At 39.9% G+C, this 22,962-nt stretch overlaps 2 protein-coding genes across 6 annotated transcripts in view; one reads left to right on the top strand and one right to left on the bottom strand.

The window, feature by feature from the left end:
* Window positions 1-6,419, top strand: part of gabbr1a (gamma-aminobutyric acid (GABA) B receptor, 1a) — a 130,975-nt gene extending 124,556 nt beyond the window's left edge. For all 5 annotated transcript variants that reach the window (XM_086312473.1, XM_086312470.1, XM_086312469.1 and 2 more), the window contains one exon: window positions 3,695-6,419. In XM_086312473.1, coding sequence (XP_086168599.1) covers window positions 3,695-3,979 — 285 coding nt within the window. In that variant the 3' untranslated portion in view covers window positions 3,980-6,419. The remainder of the gene's footprint in view (window positions 1-3,694) is intronic.
* A 942-nt stretch (window positions 6,420-7,361) lies between these two features.
* On the bottom strand, window positions 7,362-9,035 carry tnfb (tumor necrosis factor b (TNF superfamily, member 2)). The gene is made up of 4 exons (XM_086312476.1): window positions 8,751-9,035; window positions 8,597-8,651; window positions 8,438-8,497; window positions 7,362-8,172 (listed from the first exon to the last, which is right to left on the bottom strand). The coding sequence occupies exons 1-4, from the start codon at window positions 8,937-8,939 to the stop codon at window positions 7,733-7,735; spliced, it is 744 nt and encodes a 247-aa protein (XP_086168602.1). The 5' UTR covers window positions 8,940-9,035; the 3' UTR covers window positions 7,362-7,732.
* Between the last annotated feature and the right edge of the window lie 13,927 nt (window positions 9,036-22,962).

Here is a 22,962-nt window from a genome sequence, read left to right as displayed (position 1 = left end):
CCCATGCAGTGCAAACGTGATGACCTCATTGCCTAATATGTGCATAGAAATGCTCTTAACCTGCACGGTAATTAGATGCATGTGGAAAATTCCTTTTAAGTGTATTTGTGCGTTAGTGTGTCGGAATCATTATAAATCAATAAACGCATGTTCGCTCACTAATCATAGACAATAGAAATGATGGATATAAACACTGTGATGGTGCCGTTTCACTCCAACGTTAGTAAATGAAATCCTGCTATGAAGCATTTTCACCATCGCAGTCTGCACACTCATTGGCTGACAGCTCATTAGCCAATGAGCTTACCTCGGATAATCTTTGTTTTTAATTATATTAATGACTAAGGTAACTTAGCATGTTATTGAGTATAAAACTAGTGCCTAAGACCCTTAAAGGCTAGACGCTCTCTCTAATTGGAAAACTTGGCACTTTTTGTTGGGTTCACTTTTCAGACCTGGAAGCTCTGTCCATCATTAAAACGCTCTTTGTCCTGCCGCCATTCTCTTTGTATGGAAGCACATTTACCTCGGGGTTGAACAGCAAAGAGTGAAGCTGTTTTCTTGGAGAAGCCTGTCGGCTAAAGCAAAACAATCTGAGGATTTTCAGCCAGAGAAACTGAAAAATAAAGAAAAACAGTGTCAGAGGCCAAAAAAAGCAGAGTTTTGATAATGGTTCAAGTTAAAGGGGGAAAACTCTGAAGCTCCGTCTGCATTGACTGAGGAGGTGAGTGTTGCGTTCCCAGAGACACAGACTGTGGCTCATCTGATCTTTCAGTCTAAAACTCAATTATTAGAAACCACAGCTGCCACAGAGCGAGTGAGGACATCCAGCAAAGACTGAAGTTTCTTTCGTTTTTTTAATGGCTGTGATTTTAAACCCTAATGGGAACAAATAAAGTCACCTGAAACCTTAAAACTACAGTAATAACAGTATTATGTAACTTTTAGTGAAAGGTTGTCTGTCGCTTTATGTTTTAAAAGTAATCAAAAACCTGCATCTCTTCACTTATTAAATTCATGTTTGATTTAATTCTTTATTGTTATTTTTATTTCAGTTTCGAAAACTTTAATTATGGTGACAAAATTATTATTGTTGTTGCTTAATTTAAAGATATGTTTTTACTTTTTCTTGCACAGCTGGTCTTTGGTCGTTCTCTAAATGTGATCATGCTGCACAGAGTGAACCATTTACTGTCCCAGTGAGGATGTGTTAGCTTATGTGAAATACCTTTTCAGGAATCGGAGCATTTTCCTGGTAGTTTTGACAATTTCAGAAACAAAGATGTGAATGAAAAAGAAGAAACAACTAGTTAAACATTATAATAATGTTATTGTTGCTGTGGTGATTTTCCTGCTGTTTCCCTCAACCTTTTTTGGGATAATCAAACATTCCTGTATATGCTGGGAAAGTCCTGCCAATGGAGACGGGAGTTTCAGTTATTGTGTTTTTTTGCTGTCATCACTGTTAATAACAGCGAAATAACCGTTTTGTTTTCATGTTATTTCTGGCTCATCTTTCTTTATAAGTAACAATTCATTTCATTATGGTCTGTATTTGTATAGCGCTTTACCAGTCCCTAAGGACCCCAAAGCACTTTACACAACCAGTCATCCACCCATTCACACACTGGTGATGGCAGCTACATTGTAGCCACAGCCACAGCCTGGGGCGCACTGACAGAGGCGAGGCTGCCGGACCTCTGCTGATTACTGTAGTGACCGTGTATTCCAGCTTTCTATATTTAACATTATTAGATCTGCGGTGGCTCACTGGGTTGTGTTATGTGGTGTTCTGCCATCTCCTTGTAGATATTTAGGGAAGTTTCAGAGAATATTTTACAGGAAGTAGCACAAGTTCCCTGCAGGTTTCTATGAATTATATAAAACACTTGTGTTTAAGGTTAAATGTGCTTTTTTAACCTGTAAGGGGAAATTTCTACGTTAAAGCAGCAACAATTGTTTTAAAAAAGTGCCTGAGTGTGACATTTTACTAACAGCACTAATAATAAAAAAATATGAGCAGTGATATAAACAGCATAAAAAGTCTAATTTTAAATCCTGGAATGATCAGAAGGCTAATTTGCTATGTTCTTCAGGGATCGCCGTCCAGGGACACTTGCTGGGTGAGCTAATCAACATGCATATTCATCCACACATCCTGGTTTTGTTTACTTCAGAGTCATAATAGCCCTGAACCTGTAATAACATCTTCTGATGTCTTGTTTTGTCACCCAAACGGTCCCAAAGACATTTCACTCACATAAATCACACAAGCTGAGGAGCTGAAACCCACAAATGTATTTCACTAGGAACATTTCTGAAGCAGTTAATCAGATATCAGAGTTGCTTTTTCACTGTGATTTATTTTTAATCAGTTTAATTATTATTTTTAAAATGTACTTATTAACCTATAGAGGCAGAGTGCAGTTACGTCCCATCCACACAGGAGGGAAAAAATCAATGTCTCTCTCTGACTTTGTTGTGTGAAGGTGACTCCTTGTCAGATCCATCTGCAAGCAAAAAATGGAAAATGACTAAAAGCTACTGCGTGGTGGAATCCACCGCCAGCAGAATGAGGGACCCGGAAATGGGTTTTTTTTTATGAACTTTGTAATTGGAAAAAGTTTCAGGAGCACAAAGTGAGACGTTGGCAGAAAGACAGGGGGTTGTTTATAATCCTGACACTCAGGATGTGAGGGGTTTATCAAAAAGTAATATGAATAAATTACTGATTTACTTCCTGAAGAAAGTAATTTGTTACTCTTCTCGTTACATTACTTTTGAATTTCTCTGCATCATTGCCCAACTTACATTTTCACATAATTATTAGTTAACAGTATAAAATTGCAGCGACTGACACTACAAAAACCCTCTGACAGTGCAGTTTTCATTGGACATCAACTCATAGTTACTTTTCTGAACACCAGATAGATTTTGAATCAGATTCTCTAAAGTCCTGCACAGTATGGAAAAACACTCCTGTCCCTGCGGCAAAATCACATCATCACGCCAACCCTGGCTAATTCAATGTTGGCTAATTTAAACTGACAGTGTAAAAATGATGTGTTTGCTTTAATGCTTTCTGCCACAGAACAGCGACTTCAATGATCCTGAAACAAATGGATCAGCATTAGCTGACTAACATTCTTCATTGCTTTCACCATCAGGTGCAGCAGGTCATTGTCTCAAAGTCAAAAAGTTTTATTTTATTATTTTATTATCACATTTTGTTCTACATCATAAATACTTTAGTAAATACCCCGCTTGTGAATTTTGAAACCTTTGTGCATCTCAGAGAAAGTGTTCATTAATAATCAACTAAATAAGAATACAGAAGTTATCTGGGAAATTCTGCATCATCATAAATGTCAAGTTATGTGACCTGGTGCAAGACCTACTGATCGCATATACACTTCAACAAACTGACATCATGGAAAAATCCCACAGTTTTTGTCAAAGGAACCCAGGCAGTTTTAACTTCATGGCTGGCCACCAGAAAAGTGTTTGTGCTTTTCTTCTTCTGAGAGTTGATATAAAAATCTGTGACATGCTTGTGCTGCAGTTATACAGAGTGTCAGTCACGGGCTGATGCTTCGGCCCCCGGGGCTGTGTGCCGATCACATGACAAATATCTGCTCTAGATCATCGTAGGGATGCTTCAGTTTGTAACTGCAGACTCTGGTTGTGTTTTCAGAAAGAAGAGAGGGTTTCGGCGCTCCGCAATCAGCTGGCTGAACGACAGGCTCTACGTAACCGCCGCCGACCCTCCACGGGCCAGAATCAGAACCACAATGCCCCGCCTCCTTCTTCTCAGCCAGATCCCAAGTCCCTGCTCCCTCCGCCCGGCTATCCCAACCCAACCACGGACAATCATTCCCTCCCACCTTCCTTCTCCAACTCCTCCAACCTCTACCCAGCAGACAGCAAGATGAGCCGCAACCACTGTCACAACAGCCAGATCCCGCTGCTGTATAAATAGGTGAAACACGGGAGGGTTCGGGTGGGGGAGGCGCACACGAGGGACACAGAACAGCACGAGACACTGTGAGTTTCACTTGTTTGGGCAACGAGCACAGCGGAGTAGTGACACTGTTTTAAAACACGGCGTGGAAGCTGAAATGAGTACACGGGAGTGCTTTATACTCGGGGAGAGTCACACAGGTAACACCCATCCTCTAAGTTTTGATCTCACTGTGTTCAACCCAGAAACACGGCGCACGCGGTGGCTCGACGTGGCGACAAGCACATCTAAGACTAGCAGCACACGACGTCTTTTTCAAAGATCAAGTGAACAATAGTCTCTTAATCATTCCGCTCCCTCATTCGTTATCTGGTTTCGTTGTGGAGACGCAGTGTCGAGGATCTTCAAAGGATGTGTTTGTGTCTTTGCTATATCGTCTCCACATTTTGTCTCTCGAGTTCATTAACTAGACAGACATGCGGTAGTGATTTATATTGGTCTGTAATATTTGATTGTTTTGTCATAGAGTTGTTGTTCTATTCTCTGTTAAGCTTTCAGGAGAGTTGTGAAAACTGAAATTTGCAAAGGGACAAAGCAATGTACAGTTTTGACTTTTTTTCCCCCTCTAGTGTTTCCTCTAAAAGCAGCCGAGAAGCTCAGAAGCGAAAAATGTGCATTATTAAACAGCCATAATTTAAAACGGCCAGGGAGCTAAGCATGCATGGATGTCTGTTGTCAGGACTGTGTGTTCAAGTACAAAACTGCATTTTAATAAGCTAGTTCCTTATTAGACCCATGTTGAAGAAGACAATGATCAAAGTTACTGATGAATGAGGACAGTTTTGATAGCTTTGGGGTTTGAAATCATATTTTACAATGTATTTTTTGAAGTTTGTGTTTATTTAGCAGTACAGTACAGTAGGAGACATCAAGTCAAGTCACATCAAGCCTGCATCTAACGTATCTTGCAGATATTGTCATCTACAGTCCTTTGGGGTCGTCCTCTTGTGCACTTCTGGATCTTATCCAGCACTGATGCTGACCCTACTTTCAAATCACCATTTGGGGCCCTTAGCTTCAGTGGGGCCAAACACCAGTTATCAGTGGAAATACACTCCGTGTGCAGTTCTGGCAGTCCAGGAGGTCAGGAGTGCAACCAGGATGTTCATGAGGAGTGAAATTTTCCGAACGTTTAAAAGGTTAAACGCAGTAAATCTTTCGTTCTGTCATCGTTTAAGCACATAAAGGATTAAAGACCATGACATCGCCTCCTGAGGGTCAGTTGTTTTTCTTGGCATTTCAAGGGTTAAACACTGTAAATTTGTCACTCAGCCAGATTTAGCTCCTTGGAAATCCATCGTCAGCCCCAAAATAAATGGTGAAGCATTAGTGTTCTGATACATGGAAGCGCATATATGAGGTTGAATGGTCCTTGGACAGAGAATGGAAGTGTTCCAGATGTGCACAAGGAGACTGCATTGAATGGGATATCAGACAGTTTGATTTTTATCTGTGGAGTCCTGGAAACATTTGATATGAGTAATCACCATCACTTACCATGATGACCAAGGCCCAGCTGTCTATTCTGGCTGCCTAATTTCACGGGGTACAGTTATCCGTCAAACACATTCATATACAGTCTACAAAACTGGAGCCATCCAAATTCCAACATACTTAATAGAAGCACAGTCTGTACTTTCTGCCTTTTGTAAATCTAAACCACTTTATGTTTGGACAGCAGTGAAACGTTGAGGGCTTCTGTGATGGCTATTACTGTAGATATGCAGAGAAAGCACAATTTTTTTATACCTGTAAATCTGTTACCCGTCATACTTGTAAACTTCGTTTTTTGTGTCGTATGTATACGTACATGAATTTTTTCCTTTTTCCCACAGACGATTGGGAATGAAGCTAATTTATTTTCTTCATCTTTTGCCTTCAGCTAAGTGGCGAAAGCATCCATGAAGGACTTAAAGTAATGTGACATAGTGTATTTATTCGGCAGTTAATGCGGATGTACTATTTCATTCATGAGCTATTTCCAGATTTTATAAAGCAATGACGCCTGAATGACGCTGTTAGCAGGTAACACAACACTTTGTCAAATATTTTTAAATATCTGTAAATCACAGTGTGCACTTTAAACCGAACAAACGATTCCACTCTGTGTCGCTGTTACTCGGTTTAGCTCAGGGTTTGGGGGAGGACCGTCAAAGTCAACTTAAATGAATGAAATAGGCCATATTTATTAACTGTGCAGTACCTTGATCACTTGATAGTGTAGTATATGAATGCAGAAATTACTTCAGAAATGTTCTATTATCTTGCACATATATAAGAATATACATGGATTTGGGGATATTTGTATTCACTATATCTAAGATATTAAATGTTAATATATTTCAGAGTATGTGTATGCAGATATATGGGTACCATAAATAAAATATTTGTTTTTTCACTGGGTATTTCTCGTGTTTTAATTGATACGTTTTAAAATATGTGGACATATCATATGGATTGTTGTGCATATTCCAAAGGCACAGCACATGTTTGCTCATGTTTGCACTATCCACTAGATGTCACCAGTTATTTGTTGTTTTTCTGATTTGCTCGGGCTGTTTTGACCAATTCATCTATGTCCAAGTGAAACTTGATATTTGTCTCTAGGTCAGCTCTGCAGGACTCAAAAAACCAAATAAACCCAGAAGAAAAGCTCATTAAACAAAAGCTAGAAGCAAAATTTGACACGATGACCAACTGTAAAGCCCAGTGGGAACCTCATTACCGAGACAATGAGTGGATGTTTGCCTTGCATATGAAACAAAAGTAGACAAATTGCTCCCAAGTGCGTCCGTTATTTGTATGATGTGTGTTTATAGATGATGACAGTCTGACAAACCCAGCTGTGCCACAGTCCCATGATCCCTCATCTCGCACAGCTTCCCGTTCCGTCTTTTTTCAGCTGACTGAAAGCAAGGTATGTGGTAATGCACAGGGAAAGGGTTGGTGTCGAGAACGAGAGAGGCTGTGTGTGGGGGTGGATGGCTGCCATTGGGGAAAACCCACTCTGAGCTGAGGCTTCTGTGGGCCTCCACCTGACACAGCACTCGGCAAGAGGCAGAAAAAAAGCAGGAAATTCCCCTCCACTTGTGTGATCCAACAAAGGAAGTATTTGCTGGCTGTGGAGGAATTTCATAGCAGCTTTTGCCAACTAGTGTGTGTGTGTGTGTGTGTGTGTGTGTGTGTGTGTGTGTGTGTGTGTGTGTGTGTGTGTGCTGCAGCGCCGGCTGGACAGACTTCTAACTATTACAGGAGACCATTCTCTGTAGTTTTCTGCATTTTTATTCTTTTCACAACTTATATAAATTTTTAAAGTTATATAAACTTATATAAATACCTTTAAAGTCCCGGTCCCAGTGATTTAAATACAAATAAATACAAATAAATACATACAAGCTATGACAGCACCTCTGTATCTGAACTCTTGAGCCAAAGAGCCTTGTCATCATCTGATACAGCAGAGGAAATCTAGCCTCATACAATCTCAGGTCAGTATAAATAATATGTCAAAAGTGCCTAAAGTAGAAACAATGTTGCAAACTGTTACAGTTTATATAGTTTTAAAAAACCAGCCTAACGTTTTCAGCTGGGAATTTCATCTCCATTGAGATTTCAATATTTAAACATCACCATGTGGATGAAATAAAAAACTATATGTTCACATAGTTTTTAAGCTCCATGCAGCTTTTCTGCTCAAAGCGGAGAGTCGTTTCAAAGTGCAAACACGCCAAAGAAGGTCCTTCCTTCGTCAGTCTCCAGCTCTGATAGCTGGTTGGTTTCTGTCCACAGCGTGTCTCCTTCGTTCAGCTGAAACACAGCGCCCAGGTAAATGGCGTTGTACCAGCCGTGGTCTGAGAAGCTATCCTGAATGGTGTCTTGGCATGCCGACCTCAGGGCGCTCATCAGAGTGGAGGGGCTTCCCACAGACTCTGAGTAGCGCCAGATCCTGTGGCTGAGAATTGTGAGGCTTTTTTCCTCATCTTCATTGTCATCGCTATTCCCACAGATCACCCTGAAGGATGCCTGGCTGTAGACGAAGTACAGGCCGGTGTGTGGGATGATGATTTTGTTGGCCTCCAACTTGAAGCCGCCCTGAGCGAACGCCTGGCCTTGACCATTCCTCCACTCCAGATGACCTTTTGAGTCGCTGCCTGCAAGTAAAGATCAGAAACGTTACAGCCTTGAAATACCGGAGTGTGAATTACTGACAGGTTTGTTATTTGGAGAGCAGAATGAAGTATTGACTGAAGCTAATGAATGACTTATGGGACTTCCTTATTGTGTTCTTGGTTTCCAAAAAGAAGAGAGCTACCAATACCACAGAGGGAGAAGAAAAACTCAGAAAAGCTCCTTTGAAGGCTGAGATTATGAGCCTATTGTTTGCTGAGGACCAAATCAAGGTAAGCGGTGACTCACCTTCTAGGTGGATGGCTGCCTTGGCTTTGCTGCTGATCCATTTTATCGTGGAGTGGGGCTCTGAAGGAAGGAAGAAAAATGTGAGCTTGTCTCAAATAATCCACAAAGACTCAAATGTAGCTCTCAAAACCTCTCATAAGCACCCATGTGTATAATCACCTGGTTTTTCGCCAGTGTTCTTCGCCTTTAGTGCTTCTGGCTGTCCTACTTGTGTCTGCATGGAGGAAAAAAGAATCCTTAGATACATATATAGACACACACACAGGTTTTGAAAGACTTTTCATCATACTCGAAAAGATGAGATGCTCCTTACCATCCTTTCTGGCCTCGTATTCCAGTACCAGGCAAACAGCAGGACACCTGCTAAACAAAGAGCCACGACGACGAGGACGGCGCACACCTTCCATATCCACTCTGCAGGTGATTTCTTCTCAACTAAAACTACAGTCTTCGCCTCAGGACCGGCCTCGACATCAACTGGTGTGGTTGTGTATGCAACCATGCTGTGCACAAAGCCTCTGCCGTCTGATCTTTAAAGAAATCCAGAAACCGAACAGTTGTCTGTGTCTTCTGTGCTGACACTTCTCTCTTTGAGTGTGCTGTTTGTGTTAAGAGTGAACTTCTGCTGGAGAGTCTGTAGTATTTATGCAGCTGCAGGGGAAACTCCAGTGATGTCACCGTGTAAGTGGAGACAGCGCAGCAGCAACAGCGGTGGCAGCAGCGCAACCGGGGTCATGGAGAAAGGAGAGTGAGAGGGAAGGAAAAGTTACAGAACATTTAGCGGAGTGTCACCACAGGAGTTATGGTTTCAGGATGGGAAAGTGGTTGATGGCGACTTTTGGTTTTCTAAAAAAATTATATACACAGATATTCAGGCACACACACGATGAGAGACAGACACACAGTTGCACCACACTGTGTCTGAGGTTAACTCGTACAGCTCACCAACATTTTGAGGTCAGAAAAGGGACATTATAAATAAACAACCCCCACCCCACCGTGACTTGTATAAATTATTAGTAAAGTCTTCACAGTACACTGACATAATAGCTTTTCTCCAAATCAAATCTACACATTTTTCTCTGGCATGTAGTGCAGTTCTAGTAACTAGAGTGTTTTTGTTGCTCACGTCTAGCTTGCCTTTACCGTGTATTTCACAGAAGTGTTATTTTGCTCAAAGCTCTTTTGAGAAACAGGGAGCCTTTCACTCAAAAAAAGTACATTCATGTTGTTGTATTCTTTTTACCCATAGACTGTATATAAAAGATGGCCACAACTACCACAAGGTCTCGTTTTTGCCATGTAGGTTTTTTTCAAGCCATAAGTGGCCATTATTTGCCCAGAGGGCAGTGTGCTAACATCCGAGTTTAAACTAAAACGCTTGCTTACTAAACTACCTGGGAGTCTCTAGTGGCCATTAGAGAAACTACAGTTTTGCGGACATCCTCTTTTGGAGTCATTTTTGTGCCACAGAAGTTGCATGTTATTCTTGCTGTACCAAAAAACATGCACAAAAGCCACAAGTGTGTAGAGGACACGGTCTGTCTACACACGATAAGAGGCTTATTCTTGTGTGACACTACGTAAACACTGAACCATTCTCGCCCAGCTGATGCTAGCTGACTACATCTGTTCTGGTTGTTGGATACAGAAAGTACATAATTGCTACTTAAAAATGCCAATTAAAAGGGTTTAATTGGCATTTTGAGCACCTTGCAGCAAAAATGTTGCCATGCAGAGAACTCATTGTCCACAACAGCAATGTTTCCTATGAAGAAATGTGATATATTTTTAGCACACTATCAGTTCATTACATCATCCTACAATATTTACACCTGGCTGGAACTCTTTTACAGTCTGCTATAAATCCATAAATGCTAAATATAGGTGGCGTGCTGAAGTGTTATTTTACTTCTTTATCTTTACAGCATGAGCGAAAGTTCAGCAACTGAAGTATAACCATGATGAGAGGTCATATGTGATGAAAGTTCAAAAGGAATTTTCACAAGTCATTTAAGTGTGTAGAAATTTGAAAGTAGATACACTACAAACAAAACACCTGGATTATAAAGTGAAACAGACGTTTAAGTAATCCATTTCTATATGTCATACATGAAGTATCTTCTGGGGTTTTGGAAGACTTTCTCTTTTTTTCCTTGACATATGGTGTTAACACAGCATTTGTTTCTGAAATTACCTCAGTTTAAAAAAAGAAAACTGAAGCAGAGAAAGAAAAAAAAAACTTGGCAGCTCTCTACTTTCTCTTTCAGAACTGAAAGGTGATGCAACTCAGTTCAAGACACTCCACAAAGCATCTTTTTACACTTCTCCTTCTTTGTCTTGCTGTTCCCATTTCACTTTCTCAACTGACTTTCTTTGTTTGAGACATAACGGCCAAGTGTGGGCTTTTTATCCAGTGTACATGCCTCAAATGTCCAGCGAGTTCTGTTTTCATTTGGCTGTGTTTTTCTTAAACACTTGTCTGGTTTCCCTTGTACTGTCCCGATTGCTGTTTGTTTTGTCACAACACGGTTTTAAAGAAGCAGTGAGGATTTGTCTCGTTTGAAGCCATCTTCTGTGTTTTTGATAAACTGCACATTATGAGTGATCACATTGTTTAGTCAGTATCATAAAAAAACTTAACAAAAAACATAAAAGTAGAAACCCGCGAGGCAAAAGTGGAAACACCAAAGGTGCAGTTCCTCTAATGGCCACTAGCTGCAAAAGTAGGTAAATCCCCACAGATTCACATGCTGAAATATTTTGTTCTCAGAGTCAATTTTACGTGATAATTCTCTTCAATTGTATTCATACAGCGCATTTCAAGGCACTTTGTATTCTAAGGTCAACCTTCCAATAATACATAGTACGAGCAAACACTTTGGTGACAGTGGGAAGGAAAAACTCCCTTTTAACAGGAAGAAACCTCCAGCAGAACCAGGCTCAGGGAGGGGCGGGGCCATCTGCTGTGTTTGGTTGGGGTGAGAGAAGGAAGACGGGACTAAAGACATGATAATAACTGTATGAGAATTTATTTTAAAAAGCAGAAGAAAAAACTCACTCTTGAAGTCACTGAACTAGACACCTTGACCACATTTGTGCTCTCGCTGCCTTTTGGAGCAATTTAAGCTGTGCATACACTGTGCTATTTCTTTCAGTCGCATTATTCAGCTCCTGGTCAAACTGTATGATTGAATTTCAGGGGTGAGAAGTTCGCAGGTCACGATGCATCGTCTCACACTATACAGCTCGATGCTCTGATGTGACCTGAGTCACACTGTGCATCCATAACATGAAGCTTATAACACACAATCTGTCTCTCCCTCTCCCTCTCTGTCTTTCACTCACACAGACACACACCACCACCATCAACTTTGCTAAATTGCTAATGAAAAACATTGATCATGCAGCTGTGATTGAGCAGCAACGTCCATCCAACTATTTTCACGGTTGGTGCGGTCGTGATCATTTTGTGAGGCCACATCGAAAAGGCTCAGATGAGCTTGACAAAGTTCACATGCCGCACTGCCGCGCTACTCCATCTTTCCACTTTCATTTCTGTCTGCACGTGCGCAGTGTGAGAAGCTGCGGTGACACCCTCACGACGGTCGACAGGATTTCAAACAGGTTTGATTTTCTTATGACCAAACGACTGATGATCGGGAGCTGGTTGTGAGGTCGCTTCTCGTTACCCCACATATATTACACGATGCACAACACACAATTAAGGCGAATCCCCAAAACGGTCGCACGACTGAAAAATCGGCTCAAAATGGGTCAAAAATTGCACAGTGTTTGCCAGCTTAAAATTAATTGACACATAATCTTGTTTTTTTTGGCTAAGGTTGCTCGCATTAGCTTATGCTTTAGCACTCCATCATCTCTTTAAAACAAATTACAGAGCTTAAATGCTAATCAGTTCAATTCAGTTTGTATAACACCAAATCACTTTAGATTGTAAGGTGAAGCCCCCACAGTAATAGGCAGAAAACCCCAGCAAGCAGACAACCCCGAGCAAGCATTCGGTGACTTTGGCAAGGAAAAACTCCCTCCAGCAGAGCCAGGGTCAGGAAGGGTAAGCCATCTGCCGTGGCCCATTGAAGGGTGAGGGGAGGAAGACTTTAGATTAATAATTACTACTAATTAAATGCAGAGTGGCGGATAAAAACTCAAAGAGTGAAAAAATGTGAGTCAAGAAGAGCCACTCAGTGTCTCATGGGAAGCCCCCAGCAGCTTAGGCCTATTAAAATGTAACTAAAATCATCTAAAATGAACTCATATCAGTAAGAGCTTGGGTTGCTTGCCACGCCGACTAAATTTACAGGAGGCAAAAATTAGTGGCTTGGCCCCTGGGGTCGGTGCAATGAGCTACTGCTAAAGTACCTAAATAGTTGTTGTGCGTGGTTGTTGTGGGAGATCCCAAAGATGTTTCAAGTAGAGCTTATTAAAAAGATAGCCACATTTGGCCGAAGATTTAGAAACTGTATAGAGAATCCAAATTCTTTGTAGCCTTTAGTAAAGTGGCTCCGATGATTTTCATGCAAAGCCCATCAGTGGATTTCAGGTGGATGTCAGATTTTTAGAACCACCTTTTCATTACAGCTGATCGCCTTTGACACCAAATCTGCTGAACAGTTGCCGCCCCGTCCCAAACAGAACTTTCTTTGTATTCGTATTTGTTTTGTAGTCATTTAGGTTTTTTGTGTGGGTGCATTTGCGGTTTGGGATCTTTTTTTGGTGCTCGATTTTTGTCACATTGCAGTCATTTTGTGTCTCATGTCTTTTGCGGTTACTTTTCTCTTGTTATATTAGATATCTCTGTGGTGACCTTAGGTCATCATGATTTTGGGTTTTTTGTTGCTGTGTATGTATCTAGTTAATCTTATCTATATTTGTTTTTTTTCCGACTTTGTGACAAGGTTATTATAGCTGACTAAAACAAAACTAAAACTGAAGTAAAAAAAAAAGACATTTCACAAAAAAAAAAACAACTAACTAGAATAAAATGGAAATGCAGGATGATGTTTAGTCAGACTTTGGATGCCGACTGTGAACCAACACAATCAGTTCTGCTTTTTTATTACCTATTGTCATACCTGCACTAATTTCTTTTTGAGCTTTGCCTCCAACACATGTCCTTCATATGCAGGGAGACTAAAACTAAGGCTGGATGTAATACAAATTACAACTAAAACTAAAAATTTTCTATAATAAAAACTGTTGTGAAGCGAGTAAACCCAGTCTGCAAAATGAATGTTGGGTTTTTCTCTGTATGTATTATTGTAGGGTCTACCTTCCTATATAAAGCTCTTTGAGGCGACTGTTGTGATTTGGTGCTTTATTAATAAAATTGAATCAAATTCAAAGTAAAAATAAAACATCAAAATAAAATAAAAATAAAACAAATCTACTTGTTGGTTGTTTTGTGTTGTTTCCAGTAACATTTGATCTTTTCCCATCTCTTCCTGGTTATTTTGCATGTCTGTTTTGTGTTGTTATGATGGTGAGCATGTTGTCTTGCTTGTCTCTCTTTAGTCATTGCGTTTCTTTTTGTAACAATATTCCATTATTTTTTATTCCATTCTTTTTTTCTCATTTTTGTCTCGTGTGGGTTATTTTCCATCTTTTTTGGTCATTTTTTTCTGACTTTGTGTTATTTTGTGTTTCTTTTGTTGCTGCGTGTGTTGGTTTTGTTTGTCTCTTTGGCCATTTTGTGCGAATATTTCACATTTTTGTTGTTAGTTTTGTCTCTGTTTGATTAAATGTCATTTTTTTAATGTTTTCTTGATTTTCTTTTTTTTTAGTTTTTTTTTTGCATGTTTGTTTTATTTTGTCTCTTCTATGTATCGGATTTTGTGTGTTCCTTTTTGTGATCCTTTTGACTCTGTGGTCATTTTGTGTATTGTATGGTTAGTTTTTTTTGTTTTGTTTTTGGGCCAAGTTGCTCAGTAATATATTCTTGATGCTTGATTATCACTTCGGTAGTGTGGAAGGGGGAGCCACCAGTGTGTCATCAGGGGGATTGTGAATGTGTGTATCTTATAAACCTGAAAGGACTGGAGTGCTGTGACGCTGAATATTAACGCAGCAGAAAGTGTGTGCATGTCATGTGTGAAATCAGCAGTGAAATTGCACCTCCGTGTCTGGCTTTGACTTTTTCATTCCAACATGCAAACACAAACCAACCGCAAGATGTTGCCGGATGATATCATTTTCACCATTATCATATGCACCCACATGACACACACACACACACACACACACACACACACACACACACACACACACACACACACACACTGTCAAATGCATGCATACTGTCTACAGTTCCTCCCTCTCACTCACCCACCTCTTTTCGATTATTCATAACGAGATTCTCCAAAAGAAGCTCTTGGTTATGATATCCGGTGTGCAAAGACAGGAAGCTCATCTATAGGTACCATCCCCGACTCTAAAGACACTGAATCAGTGTCTTTATGTGAGAGTCAGCTTACATAAAGACACCGGTTCTTCGTATTTCCCAATGAAACAGGAATAAAAACCAAACTCAGACTTAATTATAGCACAAATATTTGTGTGTAGGATCACTTCTTTTTTTTTTTTTTTTTTTGGTAGGATCACTTCAAGTAGCGGTGTTGGAGACTCTGTGGTCGCATTGGTGTTAATCAGTTAAACTACTTTTTGGTCTTTTGAAAATATGAAAATAAAATATTGTATTTTGGCCATGATATGTAACACTCTCTGATATATTTAAATCCTGAAAAATTATAATGTGGTCATTTTTTTTTAACCTTCTTGCGAGGGGTGCAGTGGTTAGCACTGTTGCCTCACAGTAACGGGGTCCCTGGTTCAAATCTGCCGCCTGGCTGGGGCCTTTCTGAGTGCACACTCCATGTTCTCTGTCTCTCCAGGTAGTCAGGCTTCCTCCCACATCCAGAGGCATGCGCGTGAGGTTAGCAGGTTGTTTTCTGATTTATTGTCTCTCTGTATTAGGCCTACGACAATCTTTTCCTTTGTTTGTAGCCAATTTGCATTTTTATTGTGATTTATTCTGGTCATTGTGGTCATTTTTATGCCTTTAGGGCTGGTTTTCAGTGGTGTGTGGTGATTGGGTGCCTCCTTAACGCAGTTACTTTCAGTTTTCTGTCTGTTTAGTGTTATTTTGCATTTTTATTGTGACTTTATGTTCCTAGCTGTAATACTGTGATTATGTTTTGCCTCTTTTTTTTCATCATCACTTTTTGGCCATTTTTGTGCTTATTTGCATTTTCAGTATTGTTTCGTTTGGTTGCTGTGACCATCCCTTGGATCATTTTACACATTAAAAAAAAGAATTTTGAATCTCATTATTATTGCCACTTTTGCTTTCTAGTCATTACTTTTTACTCTTTGTAGTCTTTTAGGTTTTTGTTGTGGTTCCTTTTGTCTTTGTGGTCATCTTTTTGCCAGATTTGATTTTGTATTGGTTGTTTGTTTTGATTTTGGGTTACCCCCCCCCCCCCCTTTTTTTTTTCCCACTTTCTGATTTTTTATTTTTATTTGTTTGTAGTCGTTTTTGACTTCTTTTGTTTCCCCCTCTGTGATCGTCCACTAACCGCTCTGTGATCAACCTGTGTGGCTTTGTGTTATCTTCTTGTTTATATGTTTTGCTAGTTCCCATGAGAGAAAAATAACATCAAAATACAGTATGCACCTCACAGTGTGAATAGACAAACTTCAGAATAACATTTTCCATGATAAACACGGAGGAGTCCTTCTCCACCAAATGGAAGAAATAGATCTTCTTCACTGTAAACAATTACTGTGAAATACCTGAATATAAATAAAGAGTCTAGACACAAAGTTACACTCATTTCCTTTTCTAAAAATGTGTTTGTCTGTGATTTCCCCTGCCTTTACTAATCAGCTCATTTAAATCTGTATGGATATATAGTTTCCCAACAAAAGAAAGTGTGACCTTTAACATATGACTCACTGAATCCCACGGATTTCACAAATGCCTCTTTTCATTGAACTGGGAAAAATATCACCGAAAATGAAACCTCCTCAGTTTGAGCTTTCGTATCTTTGTGCCTTTCCCTTTTCCTGACTTTCCGAATCTTTGTCAGGCCAGTCCCAAAAACACGGTGACACATTCCCCACATGTAACCCTCATGGTATCCGTAAAGCCATCAAAAAGCTTTTTTTTGTTCTTTGCTGATTTTGCTCCCTGGTTGCATCATGCAATCCCAGGAATATGCGGTCATCGCACGGTGAAGCTCAGCAGTAAAGCCGGCTCAGATAAGCTCAGGGCAGGAAAGGTTGGAAGGAAGCCGGGTGGGAGGATGTTGAGGGAGGGGAAGCTGTTGTAGGCGAACAAGTTGTTTAGTGTAGGATTATGAGCTGAGCCTCGTATTCAGATGTGTGTGATGACACATGCACAGGTGCAGGTTTAGAAGAAGCAAAAAATCCACATCTTATAGTTTTGGTTTCCTTCTTGTCATTCCCTCTTCGGGGTATGTGGGCTCAGATGTGTAAGGGAATAAACCAGGTCGATATGAGGTTCTACCACAAATGTAGCGTGGCTTCCGCTCTTTCTAGACTCTACAGTCTGGTGGCCTACAAACCTCTGCCAAGAAGTTACGCTTCACTTATGATTAAGTGGTTTGCCTCCTCATTTTTCTTCCGCATAACAGACAGGATTTGTTGGTTATCTTAAGCTTAACGTTATTCAGCCATATCCATGAAGCAAGCTGACTCAGGGGTCACATCAATTTAAGTAAATGATAAGAAATAAATGAGCCGGGTGTAGTGGAAGAAATACCACCGAGACAACGAAGCTTAAAAGAAGCTGGTTTGTGCAAACATTGTGTCAGTATGTGTGTGTGTGTTCAAATCTTTCAGACTTTACTGGATACATTTCCACTTCCAGTGGCCTTAAAATCAGGCCATTACCATCTCACTAATCTCACTTTGAAACTATATGACGAAATGTGCTACATAAATAAATTCCTTGCTTGCTTACATCAGAGAAAGATCCTTTGTATTTTTAAGGGATTGTATCATTCCTGTGAGGAGGGAAATTCTATTATGTTGCCACATTGAGGGCACACAGGGAAACATTCAAACCCCACAGGCTCATCAGACCTGTTTCACAGTGAAAGGCGACCCAGATATTTGCCGTACCTGTGTGTCAGTTGCAAAGTGTGTATTAGAATGACTTCCTGCTTCAACTTGCACCTAGAAAGCTTTGTTGTGGTTTGGCTCCTGTACTGACGTACTGGGCATGCTCACTTTCAGTTCTACCTCGAAATTATTCTCATGGTAATCTGACTTGTTAGTGCTTGTCTGGTTGTCTTTAACTACATGCACAGAACTTAACCATGTGGTGAGTATATTGTGTTTATACTTACCAAACTTTAACTATGGAATGCGCTTAAAGGCGTATTAAGCCTACATGTGCTATTTGTGTCTCTGAGGGTCAATTTCAAGCCTTAAATGTGATTTTACGTGAATAATTTGAAAAGGTTTTCATTTAAAATGATTAATAACCAGAAGAAAACAAGAGAAACGCGTCACCGGAAGCACATGTAGCAGGACAGGTTATGGAAACTCCACCTGGTCATACCTGCTGGCTGATGTAATCACCTACATGACTTCATTCATGCTGATTTGTTTACGTTTATGAAGCACTGAACAGTTTTGCATTTAACATGTGCTGGTACTGCTGAGGAGGAGGAGATATGACCTTTACTGGCTGCACTAGAGAACTGAGAATTTCTTCCTCTTTTTTTAAAAAAAAGTCTAGTTTTATCAGGTTTCACTCTTTGCAGCTAAACTTTCCCTCCTCAGTCTTGTGGGGGTATTACTCTAACAATCTTTTAAAAGTGGATGCAAGCACCAAAATGTGCATGTTTGTCCATTTACAACAAATAATATGAAAAAAATCCCATTAACCACTTGAATTTTCAAAAGACTTTCCAAGATGACCACAGTTTCTACCTCAAGAAGCAACAATATTAGAGGAGAAATGCAACCGCTGGATGTATTTTATTATTATTATTATGTTTTTCACTTTGTGGAAGTCAAGATTACAACTTACAAATTTCCTGTAGGGCTTCTTTATGTCACAAGAAAGTGTAAAAGCCTAAATTATTGAAATGAAAAAAGAACTCAGCATATGAATCTGGTCAAATATACTGAAAGTGCGCCCTGGTTGTGCTTGCTTGCTGGTTGTGACTGAATCTCTTTGTGCCCTTATCATTCTGTTTAGTCTGTGCTATTTTGCAGACTGGAGGAGCCTGAGATAGGCACAGCGTCTTCAGTTTCTTGGAACTAAAGGTAAGAGTTCCATAATGGGTGAAGTGTGCAAGAGTGACTGAAACTGCTACAAGACCACTATAAACTCTATCAGCAAATTATCTTTGGAAAAAAAGGTTTAGTTGTGGTGCAGCGTTCCAGAGTAACCTTCTTTGGCATTTGCGTGGTTCTACGTTGTTTTGACATTGAGATCACACTGAAAGGGAAAGTTTAGTTGATTTTTATCTACGCTGTTTTCATTCTGTTTGACACACATATGTGCCTTCGAAACTCTGTCCCTGTCCATTTGCAAGACGCCACACGTGGCGTCGTACTTCAGCCAGTCAGAGGCATGTTCTGAAAGCACCTTTACCACAGTGTCTGGGTTGGACGGCGTGTGAAACAGTGTGCAGCAGACTCTGTGGCAGGGTTCTCTTGTTTTTGTGGTTGTGTCAGTAGTGTCACCCAATCATAAGAATACCTGTGTGCAACTCTTGAGTAACACCATGGTTCTCAGCGCACAACCAGTTTTTCTTTAAACTGGTGTTTTGCTGCACTGCAGCCGAGGGTTAGAGATGAGAGCGTAGACCGTATATATAAGATGGGTGTCGCCACTGTGACACTACGAGCCTGAGGCTTCTCTCTCAGCAGAGTAGTGAAGGAGCACTCAGCTTGAGTGTTGCACCTTATCTTTCAGGATGTCCCTTTGTCGTTCTGCTCTATCCTCCAGTTCTTGGCTTCCGTTTATTGTAGCTCTTTGTGTCCCGACTCCAGATCCAACAGAAAAATGACTCATGACTGTTCTCATAATGGTCTGTGGAGTAACCCACCATCATGTTTATCTGCTGAGCTTCTAGAAAATCATTCTCACACATTTAAACAATCCAGTGATTAGATCAGATGGGAAGCATTCATAATGGAGATCATAATTTACCTGGAAAAAGGAGCTCCGGGTGGGAAATTTTAAGTGTCGAGGTAGTGAAAATCAATTTCTAAATAAATTCAATCTAAAAACCCCTAAATAACTACATACATTTGGATCATAAAGCTGTTTCTTAGTTATTTCTACACATTCTGCTGAATTCTGCAGTGACTGGTCAGCATCGGCCTAAACATGCCAATAGCTATTTTTGCTGCACTCTATAATCGTTCCACACAAACATAAAAAAAAAACAAAAAACTTACTTCCAAAATTTCTTAAATGTAATAAAAACACAGTTTTACTATTCATGTGATTTAAAAAAAAAAAAAAAAGCAGAATAGCTTCTTGTTAAAAATATTTTAATTTACACTTTTAATTTAAGGGTTCAGTTTAATTTCATTTGTACGGTGCCGAATCACAACAGAAGGCAATTTAGCTCTTTTATTTGTGCCAAAGACTTTTCCCTTTTTAGCTGCTGAACTGTTCTTTACATTTAACTTGACTTTGCCCCCATTTTAATTGATAAACCAGCTTCTTTTATTTTTTTTATCTTTCAGTTTAAATTCACAACATGATGTTTGTGTGTGTGATGTACACATGATTGTATCGTGTGTGAGTGTGTGTGTTATCTGTTTCTGTAAAGCACCGAATGCTGCTCATTAGTTATTTCAAGCATGTCCATGTGAAATGATGGTTAACAAGATCTTCATCAGTAGAAGTCAGTAAAGCCCCCTCAGGTTATACTGCTTAGTTTCAGTCCATGTTTTCTCCACCTGCTGTGGGGAGAGAAAGTCCCCATCAGTGGGGCCAACCCCAAAGTTTAGGAACCATTGTGACTTTAGTATCGTTATAAAAATTTACTGGGAAATAATCTTTTCTGAAATAAACTTTATTAACTGTTTTGTAGCTTAAAAGCTTGCTGCGACTGACTGTTTGCACGAAAAGCAGATGCCCTTACTCCTGGTAGATGTGTATCGTCTTGTTTGTTTCTATTGCCAGCTGACAAGGTCATTATTCAAACACTTTGATTTTGTTATTCACTGCACAGAGTGCAGCTTTAGACTCAAATTAGTATCATTATGATGCCGCACAGATGAGCATCTCTGCAGAGAGATTTGTGTTTCAGCTGCAAAGAAAATCTTTCCAGAGGCGGTTTCACTTTGAATTTGTTTAGGTTTACTTGCTATGAGTAAGGAGGGTGACTAAGACATACAGTACTGACAGTAAATTTTATACTCTTTGACCTTTTATGTCTACCAGAGCATGTAGGCTTTCCCAGTTTCGCATTTACTTCTGTAATCTCTGGGCCATCAATTCCTGCATTGCATAAATTAAATTTTTTTTGTCAGAGGTTTCCTCCCACACTTGCTGTAAAGTAACATGGAGTTTGACTTTGTAAATGTGCAGGTCCAGCCTTTACCCCTGATACAGTTACACCATCACTTGACAGACAGCTGATTGAACATGAGGATAAACATGTGATTAGTGCCACAATCGAGCAAAACAAAAAGTGTATATTTATCTCATCAACATGATTTGGAGTCAGGTGAGTGACTGTGGGGAATATCTGTTAAAGGAAACATTTCCCTCCTCTTTGTATTATTGCATGAAAAATCACATCATTACATGCCGTATTGGTGGCGTGCATTAAACAGGAAGTGTAAATGACATATTAGGAAGTGGCCTTTTTCACTTACATACTTGAGTCCACCAAATAGATGTACCTCTTAGGGATCAAAGGTCATACTGTGGTGGAAAGTTGGCCAATTTGGGTGAATGTCCTCGTCATGTCACTGAGTGCGTATTCCAAAGGTTGAAAATTAGCAAAGAAAAAATAAAAAGTACCTTTTAGTGTCATTGGTCATCGGAAATTGAGTTCAAAAAACAAACAACAAAAGAGAGCTGTCCTTTTCAGATAACCTTTGAAGGGAATCACAGGCAATTATAGCCACACGCTGTGAAACAGAGACCGGGCGGAATCAAAATGCAGGTTTCCATGTTTCACTGATTGGAAATCTTTAACACACAAAGACAAAATCAGCACTGCCGTTAATATAGACACATTAGCGACATCAGCCAAGATACAGTTTAAGTACACGATCATGCTCTGCTTCAGTGTGTCACAGTACATGTTGGCATTCATGGTTAACTGTAGCTCCCCAGTACCAGCAGCACTCATGCAGCCCCCAAAAATGACATCCCACCACCATGCTTGACTGTAGGCAAGACACACCTGTCTTTGTACTCCCCACCTGGTTGCCACCACACACTCTTGATGTGCTCTTTGCCATGGTGGACCAACTTCTTTGGTCCACCATGGCGAGGGTTGTTTTGAGTGGAACCTGTCCTGTCCTGTATGTATGCACCCTGAAACTGCTGCAGCTCAGTTTCAGGGTGCTGGGTATATTCTTATAGCCTAGGCCATCTTTATGTAGAGTAACAATTCCTTTTTTCAGTTCCTTTTTTCAGTTTCCTGTTTAACTCCTCTCTGGAGGGGAGAGGGAGGGGAAACAGGAGGACAAAGGAGGGGGGAACAACTAAGCTGTAGTGCCTCTGCACCTCACTGTACAATACCTTGTGCAATACTTTTTGTAAATAGTCAACAGTGCAATAGACCTCAATACTTGAAATGTGCAATTCACTTGTATTTTTATTTTTTATTCCTATTTATTCTATTTATCCCCTTTGTATATTTTATTTATATTTGTCTCTGTATTTATATATATGGTGTGTGTGTGTGTGTGTGTGTGTGTATATATAACAGTTCTGTAACTTTGGTCGTTGCTGTGCTTTTTTTGGAAGTCGAATTTCCCAGAGGAACCCACCCGAGGGATTAATAAAGTTCTATCTTATCTTATCTTATCTTAGAGAATTCTTTCCCATTATGTGCCATGTTAGACTTCCAGTGACCAATATGAGAGAGTGTGAGAGCAATAACACCATATTCAACACACTTGAGGCCTTGTAACACTAATGAGTCACATGACACCACACAGCAAATCCATCATGTCCAAATTAACACTGTCGGATTTGATTTCAACACTATTAAAGTGTCTATATGGGTCCACACCAGAGAGTGTTAATTTAACTCTTTTTGGAGAGTTGGTACGTTAACTCTGATTTAGTGTTAAACACCAAATCTGTCTGGAGTTGATAATTTAACACTTGGTGTTAAGAGTTTATATATTAACTCTCAAAGAGTATTTTAGTTTAACTACGTAAGAGTTATCTTCTAATTCATTCTAAAAAGCGGGAATTTTACTGTTCTGAACTTCTAGAAATTTCTTTTGGAAATAAACATTTACTAAAAAGACGCAATGGTTTT

The sequence above is a fragment of the Aulonocara sp. 'chitande type north' Nkhata Bay genome, linkage group LG11 (assembly GCF_057382095.1).
Source record: "Aulonocara sp. 'chitande type north' Nkhata Bay isolate Kocher_YH1m ecotype deep benthic linkage group LG11, A_spYH_male_GT1.1, whole genome shotgun sequence".
Lineage (NCBI taxonomy): Eukaryota > Metazoa > Chordata > Actinopteri > Cichliformes > Cichlidae > Aulonocara > Aulonocara sp. 'chitande type north' Nkhata Bay.
The sequence above is the reverse complement of the archived record's forward strand: the minus strand, read 5'-3'. Positions and strand labels throughout refer to the sequence as shown.